The following is a 9400-nucleotide window of genomic DNA, read 5'->3' on the forward strand; positions in this document are numbered from 1 at the left end:
CAGTGGAATAGCTTTGTAGGGTGAAACCAGGTGTGGTTTGGTTGGGTTTCTTTTAAGCTGTTGCGCATTTCTTGGAACCCAAGTGTCCCTAAGACGACCCTGGTTGGCTATCCTGGTAGAGCAGGTCTGTCTCCTGTCCTGGCTCTCTCCAGGCCCTCTGCCTCCCCTCAGCCTCGTGGGAAGAGCAGCAGTCTGGGCGGGCAAGGGTTTGCCTCGGGTGGGCAAGGGTTGGTCTTGTTTGTGTGGACCAAGAACATTGTAGGCTCTTTAAAACGAAAAATAATTAACACGAGCTTTGCCGACATCTTCAACCTCATTTCTTTGCTCTCCTGCTGTAGGCGTGAGAGGGGCCCAAACACAAATTCCCTGTGAAGTGTGGGGTTGTCAGAAATGGAACCGTACGAGAAAGTAAAATTAATGAAGATGAAAGTATTTGTATTATGTGGGATGAATCATTAACTGGCTTTACCTTGTACTAGTGATGCAAAAGCAGTAATTTCTTCTAGCTGGGGGGTCACACAAAGCTTTTCTCATCCGCTCTCAGTGAAAGCTGTTGAGCTTAAACAGGGTGGCAGCTCCAGGTGCTCCTGCCGTGCCTGAGAGCAGAGAAATCCTGACCTGAAGTCAGGACGTTTAGCAAATTTGTCAGATCTTAAAGCCAGCCTTGGAAGTACCTTTCCGCTAGCTAAGGGTGCCGAGCTCTTTTCTTTCCACGTATGTGCAGCTTTTGTGGTGAGGAAGGAGCTTTTGAGGCGAGGAAGGCTGTCGCTGTGCTTGCACAGGGTGATCTAGTGGGGATCTTGAGCTGAGATCTCCTAAATGGCAACAAACGCTGATCCCCTGCAAGCCATGTCCTTCCCACCAGTGCTGCTTCTCTGGCTGCTCTTGGCATGGCTTTTCATTCTTGGCCATGGAGTTGTGCTTGCTTGGCCACAATAGGCACAGGTGTGTTTGCTTTCCCAGACCTCCCGCTCTCCCAGGCACTTTTCCTGCCGGGTGTCAGCGCGTCGGCTTTGCCGCTCGCCTCGTCTCAATCCTGCGGTTGGCCGGGAGAGGAGTTTCAAAGAGCCTGGGCTGGCAGAGGACACTCGGGAGGACGGTGGCATGGCCGCGGGTGGGGGAAGTCCTGGTAGGAACCAGCCATGGGGGCCTGCAACCGCTGGTGCGTCTCGGGGAAGAAAAGTTAGTTCAGGGTGGATGAACAGTTTATTTAATCAAACCACTGTCTTCACTCTTAAGATTTCTGGTAAAACCGATCTGTTGCCTCATGCAAATCTATTTACTTGCTTTAACAGAGGAGGAAGTGTCCTCCTGCCAAGTCACAGGTTCCAAAGCACTTTGGCATCTCCAGAAAACAAACAACCCTGAACTTGCTTTTTCTTCAGGCCGAAGCACGGCTTGCGGCATGACACAAAATCTGAGCATTCAAACCAAAGCTACTCTTTGGGTCTGGGCTGCGTTTGGGCAGAAATGATTTGATTTTTTGAAGCCGAGGATAGTTCTGCAGAAGAGATGGAGGAAAAACAGCACTTGAGAATTTGGGTGTCTTTGATAGACTGAGGTCAGATGCAGTTTACACGTTGTAAAATGACCCAGTGGATAAGGACTTTTTAAAATATCAGAAAATCCTCATTTTTTTTTTCCTAGCACTGAGCAAGCCTGCAGCCACGAGGGTCCTCCCTTCCCACCCCCTCCCCAGCTTTGCCATTCCCTCGGGGTGCTCTGTCTCCGCAAGAGACGGTCAGGGTTGCACACAAATAGCTCTATTACAGGCGCGTTAGTTTATTTTCTCTTCTACAAACCACGTAGCGAGCGGCATTTGGGCAACCCACAGGGATTTGGCTCCGGACACAGGGCGCTCGGCTTCTGAGCAACAAGTGGTGCCGGGCGCTTGGCAGTTTATAGCTGTGCCTTGGCGTTCCGTAGGGAAAATTCCAAGCTTGTGTACACGGGGGCTTTGGAGGAAGGGGGTTGTGCCTCAAGACTTCATCAGTCATCTTGAAAAGTATTTTTTTCCCCATAGGCTTGCTGTAAAAAAAAAAAACAAAACCAAACAAATAAAAAAAACAAACCAAAAAATAGAAGAAAAGCTGTGATCTGGCATTGCCTCTCTACAATATTTTTACAAGTGATTTTGTGGGTTTTTCTGGTTTCATGCCAAATCTGGTATTTCAAATGGGACCGGTGTTTCAGGGAGTCCTGTGGGCAGAGAGCTGGAGCAACCCGGGTCGGAGGGAACTGCCGGAGTCAACCTCCCGCTCAGCTTCGGCTGAGCGTTATCCCGGGCTTTACCCCGAACCAGGCACAGAGAAACAAAAGGCACAACTAACAACTTCTGGTTTACGTTCTCATTTTTAGAAGTTTTGTCACAGAATGTCGATTCTTTATTTTCAAGGTTTTAAGGCGGGGTGTGTACTTTTTTTTCTCTGAATTCCTTACATTGAGGACTGCAAGAACCCTTCGTACAGCTCCTTTCTTGTAAAGTTAAATCTCAAACAGCACGGGAACTTGTATAGTTGTAGCAGGTTGTCTCACTCTCCACAAAATATTCTTGATTTCGACCTTAATGGCCTTGGTTTTAAAGCCGCTCTGAAGGCTTCGTTTGGTGTCTATGGTATATTCTCTAAATAGCTTTGAAAAATGCCATGTCTGTAGATGTGCGTTGTGCTTCTGATCAAGCCAGGGGGTGTTTCAAAGAGAAAAAGCAGTACAAGCAGTAGTGAGCACAGAGGTGGTCGTTCATTCCAGAGGGTGCAAATTGTCACAATCACTTATTTCCCTCTGCAGCGACCTGACTTTAAAATATTATCCCCTGCTTATATGATCAGAGGGCTTGGATCTAAGTGCATTGTAATGAGAATAAGAAATACCATCACATAATTTTTTGAACCACTATTCCACTAAGTTGGATTTTTATTTTTTTTTTAAGGGAGAAGAGTATGTTTTGCTGATAGGAGTTCCGTAAATCGGATATACTTTAAAATATTTACTCAGATGTTTTCTACAAGAGCTTCTCTCTGAAGTGCTAATACTCCAAGACTATTTTTAGTCTTGGAGTCCACTATTTCTATATTTTGCCAGAAGACATGGACTCTCACACACAAATTGGTCATCCTAAATCTTCCAAGGATAGCATAGATTATCCTGCACAAGTAGGACAAAAGAGAGTTGATGTGATTGCGACACGGTGAACAAGAATTGCTTCTGTGTAATACTGCAAGAGGTCATAAGCAATCAGGCTTTATTGAAACGAGCAAGCAGGAAGAGCAATAACGTGTTTACTAAGCGTAAGCAAAAATTATAATCAACCCTGTAATAAATTTATAAACCTCAATATAGGATTTAATCCAAGTCTTTTGAAACCTGTGGTTCAACGTCTCTTGGTAAGGAATAAAGAAAATAGTTTGGCATCAGAGCATAAATCCTGGACTGTGGGATCATAATTCCTGGACTGCAAACCTGGTGTCTACCCTGTGGAGGTATTTTACGTACGAAGCCACAAATCCTCTGCTTAAAAATTGTTTTTATTCTCCCCTACCAAGGGAGACGACCCTTGCGGTGCCAGCTGCAGAAATCACCCACCTACGTTTGCCAGGGGCTGTCCTGCGCCCTGCACCTTCTCTGGGCTCGGGGTCTCCTCCATCGTTTGCTCTTTCACAGGGTTCAGGGCAGACGGAATTGGTGCCGCTTCCAGGTTTCCCGCGGCGATTCTTCCTTCTCCTTAAAACCAAAAACCATGCAGGCAATGGGGGGGAACACCTCTAAATCCTATTTAAATAGACGAGCATCTCCTACCAGACACAGGATTAGGATTGTTTCCCATTTTCACTCTTGTGGAAAAGGCATTTCCACTCACCACTGTCCTCGCTGAAGGTTTTTGTCCCTAAATTTATCTCTAGGGATACGGTATGGTATAGAATGAGAACGGTATGTTATAGAATAAGATATACGCATATATTTCTGAAAATCAGTTGTTAGCAAGGATTTTTTCAGGCAAGTCTTTGTCAGCTTTTCGCCAAGTGGGCCGGATTCGGCCCGAGAAGCCGCCTGGCACGTAGCCGCCGGTGCCACGCAGGTCCCTGCCCTTTATACTTCAGGATTTCCGAGCACTCGCAGAGCTGTAAATCTTCTATACACAAAAACTCAACTTTGCTTTCAGCAGGACTTCAGAATTTCCATTTCCTTCATCTGCTTTTTGTTTAAGCACATTTAAAAACAAAATAAATAAATAAAGAAGAAAAGGCAGCAACTTCTCTCGGACATTGCTTGCTTCTGAGTGCAGTTGCGCTTTCAGGCTGCGCTGGCAGCGCTTTTACGTCTCCCCAGAGATGGAAATCTGCCGTGGGTCAGACTCCCGCGCTTGGAAATCACGAGCAAAGCCATTGCAAAACAACAACCGCAACCCGCAAGGTGTTGCCTGGCCAACTTACCCGTCTCCTTTTGAAGCTTTATTTTGGTCAGGGCGGGAATTGTGATAGTGATGAAAATCAGTAAAATGAGAGCTGGTAACACAACTGGGAGCAGACGTGATTCACCTGATGAGCTGGAAAGATGAACCATCAGAATTAAATTGGGTTTTGTTTCAGCTATGGGGTGGCTGAAGTGCCTTAATGCAGTTTTTACACCATAAAGGAGTTGTAAACTCTGTCAGAATCAAAGGGGAACGGTCAGCAAAGTCCAGCAGAGATGAAACTGGATCTGGAGCTTGGCTTCTGAGGAATTAATTTCTACAGCTGCCTCTGCTCTACTGCGTGGGGTTTATGCTGCCAGACGAATTATCCCCTCCAAAATGAAAACGAGCTCAATTCACAAGTTCACACTCTTTCTTTGTGAGTTGTTGAAGACTCTCACGCTGTTGGAGGGTGTCTACGTGCTGTCTCCTTGCAAAAATGACATAAATGTTCTCAGAGCTCTACAGGCAGAAGGAGTTCTGCCCGGAACGGTGCAAAATCTGACCCTTTATGAGCACAATTTGTGATTGGTAACATGTTCCCCCTCCTCTGTCTGGCTGGGTGGAAGAGGGTACGGCTTGAAGGTAGCTGGGGATGGGAGGAGTGGGGATGGAGTGGTCGGTGCTTCTCGCGCTGGGCATCCTGCGGCAGACGCGAGCTCCGAGGTGCGGGGGCCGGGGGCACAGGTCGGGATATTGAACTGGATTTGTGGACTTTGTGTGGTTTGTCTTCAGTTGCGACTGACGCTGCGGTAGCTGATGCACCTGCACCAGCTATGCAAACCCCTTCGCCCGGCGCGGGACGGTGGCCGTAGCTGGGGTGAAAGGTGCACGAGCCGCTCGCAGCATCCTCCCAACAGGAAGCATGGAAGGTGAATTCACCGGGAAAACCACTTGCACTGGGGTGAGCCACAGGGCTTGCTATAGAGACGTACCGCAGAATAATTACTGGCCAAAATAGCTCACAGCCTTTTGATTAATCTCACCAAAGATAGCTCCTTATGCAACACCGAGTACCCAAACACCGCCCTGGTTGCTGCCTGCCTATAAGGACTGGGATAATGTGTGCAGTGAAGTATGCAGCGGCTACTGATTCACCAGCGCTATTGCTCAAGCCTAATGTTTCCTAATGTCCTGAGCAAAGGAAAACAGACAGGAGCGCATCTATTGACTCTGGCGTCTGATCTACAGGACCGACCAGCACCAGAAAATTTAGCGACAAGTTCAAAGATGCCACAGATGGATACGAGATAACCTTGCCTTCTGCTTTTCTAATTACTGACGTCTCCTACTGGTGTTTTCAACTTGCAACCCGTGCACAACCTGTATGGGAGAAAGGGCAGACAGGTCTTAGACCATCAGCGTGGTGCCAACGAGAAGCATGGCCGTGACCTTACCTCTCATGATAGATTTTGCCTGGGGAGGTTACAGAGGTGCCGGGGGCAGCAGCGGGCAGCAGGGTGCTGGTGCTCTGGGTGACGGTGCCCGCGGTGTACGTCAGGCCCGTGATGCTCCTCTGCGCGGGCGTGCTGTAGGCGGCCGGGCTTGATGATAAAGTGGGTTTCACAAGAGTGGATGTTTCTGGGTCTTGTGAAGTGCAGGCTTCTACGGAGAAAATTGTTTTGAGGCTTGGATATCCATCTTTTTGCAGAGACAACATGTTAGATTTACCAAAGATTTACGCGTTTCACCTTGCGTCTCGGCATGAAAAAATTTGCAGCATGATATGACCAAACCCAAAGCATTTCTACTTTCCTTTGAGTCTTATAGAAAGCAGCTTGGGAGCACTAATGAAAACCCACTAATACTTTGCAAACGTTCGTGCTTTAACCCCACTATTTCTGTCTTTGCCAGCTGAACAGTTACATGGATCTGTGTATTTACAGGCTGCACTTTCTAAAACTGCAAGATAACCTTCAGCTTATCTTCAGAGCAGAGCGCATGTCTCCGCGCTGTACTTGCTAGGATCAGGGTGTCGTATGCTAGGGGTTCGCATCATAAATAATCAATAATATCATTCAAACAAACCAAATTTCCCCTGAAAGCTCAGCTTACATCCCTACCTCTGGAAACCTTTCCCATCACCTCAGTTACTTGCCAATAACTGTAAGGTAAAACGTACAGCTGATGTTTCTTATAACGTTTTTATGTTTATGCGCAGTACAAAGGAGAGTTTATTCCCCTCATGCCCACGAAGGCGTAGGGGAAAGAGCGACTTATAAAAAGAGAAAGGATTTACTGTGTTCCAAGCCGTGCCATCACCTACCCTTGTGGATGTGCAGCTTCACGGAGGATGTGTGCTCTGTGTGCCCGTTTTTAGCCCCGCACCAGTACCATCCCGCATCCTCCTCTCTCAGGTGCCTCATCACCACCGTGTAGCTCCCATTTTCCTGGTTGCTGCTGGCTATTTGTATTCGCCCTTTGTACGACTCGTGCACAAACCCATCCGCATCCGCGAGCGGCGCGCAGCGAGCTGCCTTCCACCTGCACAGATACTTCTTCTCGTAGTTCCCCTTGGGATCGTGGTGGCACTTGAAGGACAGCGAGCCTCCGACCGTGCCGCTCAGAAATTTGGGTCTCTTGGGGAGGGTGGAGGCTGCAGGTTGGAGAGGATGCGTTAGCTCCATGTTCCTCGTCTGGGGCGGCGAGGAACCCCCAGCCCCCAGCGCCCCGTCCTACCTGCCGTCACCTGCAGAGCCACCACCCGCCGGCTGTCCGGGCCGCTAAGCCTTCCCGTCCCACACCTGTACAGCCCCGAGTCTTCCTTTTTTAAGTCGTTTATCAAGATTTTGAAAGCTCCAGAGCTCTCCTGAGGGGTGATAAAGATTCGCCCTTGGTAACTCTTCCCCACGTAGCCATTGGTGTCGGCGATGAGAGCGCAGCCGTTTCTCCCCAGTTTGCACCAGAACCTCTTCTCGATGCTGTGGGTGTCCCCAGGTGGGCACAGGATGGTGACGGAGCCACGGAGCTCCCCATGGATGAGCTCAGTCGGCCCCAAATCACTGGCATCTGTAGGGAGAGAGCATGGCAGGCACCGTCCGGCACAGACCCCAGCCGGGCAGGAGAGAGGTTCCTTTTACATATATGAACGGCTGATTTGGCCAAATCTGGGTACTTTTATACCCCATCATTATAGATATTTGGTTAATAGCACAGGGTAGAAAAAGTCAACATGCCTGCTGTGCGCTGATGCTCCAGCATCTGTCCCCACACCGCTGCCTGTGATCCAGGCTGCCGGCAGAGCGGAGCCTCCCCTCTCCCCTGCCAGTGTCCTACCTGCCAAAACCGTCAGGGTCAGGCTGACGTACAGGTCTCTGTTGGTGGTGCCGATGCCACATCGGTAGGTGCCCGTGTCGTTCTTCTTCAGCTCTGTCATCGTCACTGCGAAGGTGCCGTTCTGGGGGGTGTCCTCGAGAGACACTCGGCCCACGTGGCTCTTCAAGGTGTAGCCGGTTGTAGAAATGACGGTGTAGCAAATGCCGCTTCTTGCTATTTTGCACCAATATTTTCGGTCGTGTTTGTTGGCTGGCGTGATGGAGTAGAAGCACTGATGGGTGACCGATCCTCCAACCTCACCCATCAGAAACCTGGGTCCGTACAAGGTACTTGAGACTGGCTCTTTTGGGGAAAGAAAGAAACAGAAGTAGCTGGTTACTCAGACAGCCAGCTCCTCGCCTGGCAAAAACCAGCATAGCTCCTTGGAGACGAGGGTGTGATTCCGAGGGGCACCAGTGGGATATCTGGCTCAGAAAGTTCAGAGTTTATTTTGGCTATGGTGTGTTACTATCCTTGAGTGCCACGTTATCCACTTGAGGATAACTGATGGTGCAGAGCCACTGCCCTGTGCCACGGCACAGACGGGAAAAGTCCTCGATGCCCCTTCCATGATGCCACAAACCCTCATCAGCCCTGACAGTCCTGCCTGGAGCTAAATGTCAAGGGCGGCAGTTAACAGCAAACATCTAAGAATGACCTTTGGCATTTGGTAACTCTGCCTGGTCTGGCAACTTTCTTCTTCCTGCGTGGGCACAAGTGGCTCCTCCGCAGTGCCGAGCAATGGAGAGCTGGGATCCTCCTCCAGCTCTCGCCATGCCTTTGCTGGCCCTCTGCAGATCCCAGTGGGCAGGGAGGTTTGACCAGTCTCTGTTTCGCAGGTGGAGGTGACTAGTGCCCAAGTGAGGATTTAGCCAGGGATATACTTGTGTCCCCAGCTCTAGCTTTGCCCGTTCTCCTCACTGAACAGGCTGGAGACTCGGTGTCTTGGAGACTCGGTGTCTTGATGACTCACCTTGCAGCAAAGCTGCCAAGAGAAAGAGAACCGCCATGGCCAGCCTTCCCGGACGGTTGCTGGGCAAACTTCAAAAATCTCGCGTTGGGTACGGGATTTTGCTGATGTCTGTGTTATCGAACAGAAGAGAGAGATTGTGGTGGGGATCTGCCAAGGTAAACCACCCCCATCGCTCCGACGGCCGTTCGGAGCAGAGCGTCCCTGGTGGCTCCCAGCCCGTGGCATGGCCTAGCCCAAAGATAAGGGAATTTTCACAAGGAAAAAAGTGCTAATAGTGCTCTGCAGCTCTCACACTCCTGCCTTAAATCCCCTGTTGTGTGGGTACTAAAGGCATTGCTGGTGATGACAGTCCTGGGCAGCCAAAAGCCGGGGGTCAGTCGGGCTGGCGAGGGGCTGGTCACGGTGTGGCAGCCGAGCCAGGGCATGGCAGTGGCCAAGCCACAGCCCGCACTGGGCTACTGCAGTCTGCCGGGCCGGGATGTGACCCCCATGGGTGCATACACCGACAGCGGCACCGGCAGCGCCATTCACAGATTGCTGCAGTGGCTGCCAAACCCTGCAACGGGCAACTGGCAGCAGCCATGAGACGTGGCACTTGGTCCTGCCCCGCCACCTGGCCAGACGTCTGCAGGCGGACCTGTGGCATCAAGTCTTTTCTTTTC

The 9400-nt window shown here is 50.0% G+C and overlaps 1 protein-coding gene across 1 annotated transcript; it reads right to left on the reverse strand.

The window, feature by feature from the left end:
- Positions 1 to 1764: 1764 nt before the first annotated feature.
- On the reverse strand, positions 1765 to 8775 carry LOC141733603 (polymeric immunoglobulin receptor-like). The gene is made up of 8 exons (XM_074564183.1): positions 8739 to 8775; positions 7727 to 8068; positions 7130 to 7459; positions 6717 to 7046; positions 5848 to 6055; positions 4431 to 4543; positions 3583 to 3720; positions 1765 to 2028 (listed from the first exon to the last, which is right to left on the reverse strand). The coding sequence occupies exons 1-8, from the start codon at positions 8773 to 8775 to the stop codon at positions 1994 to 1996; spliced, it is 1533 nt and encodes a 510-aa protein (XP_074420284.1). The 3' UTR covers positions 1765 to 1993.
- Between the last annotated feature and the right edge of the window lie 625 nt (positions 8776 to 9400).

The sequence above is a fragment of the Larus michahellis genome, chromosome 21 (assembly GCF_964199755.1).
Source record: "Larus michahellis chromosome 21, bLarMic1.1, whole genome shotgun sequence".
Classification (NCBI taxonomy): Eukaryota; Metazoa; Chordata; class Aves; order Charadriiformes; family Laridae; genus Larus; species Larus michahellis.

What these genes read in the sequence shown, in the direction of transcription:
- LOC141733603 (XM_074564183.1), bottom strand. Translation starts at nt 8,775, where the DNA reads ATGGCGGTTCTCTTTCTCTTGGCAGCTTTGCTGCAAG. An exon ending in CTTGGCAGCTTTGCTGCAAG is followed by an intron (nt 8,069 to 8,738) that starts GTGAGTCATCAA and finishes TTTCCCCAAAAG; the next exon opens with AGCCAGTCTCAAGTACCTTG. An exon ending in GACCCTGACGGTTTTGGCAG is followed by an intron (nt 7,460 to 7,726) that starts GTAGGACACTGG and finishes CTCTCCCTACAG; the next exon opens with ATGCCAGTGATTTGGGGCCG.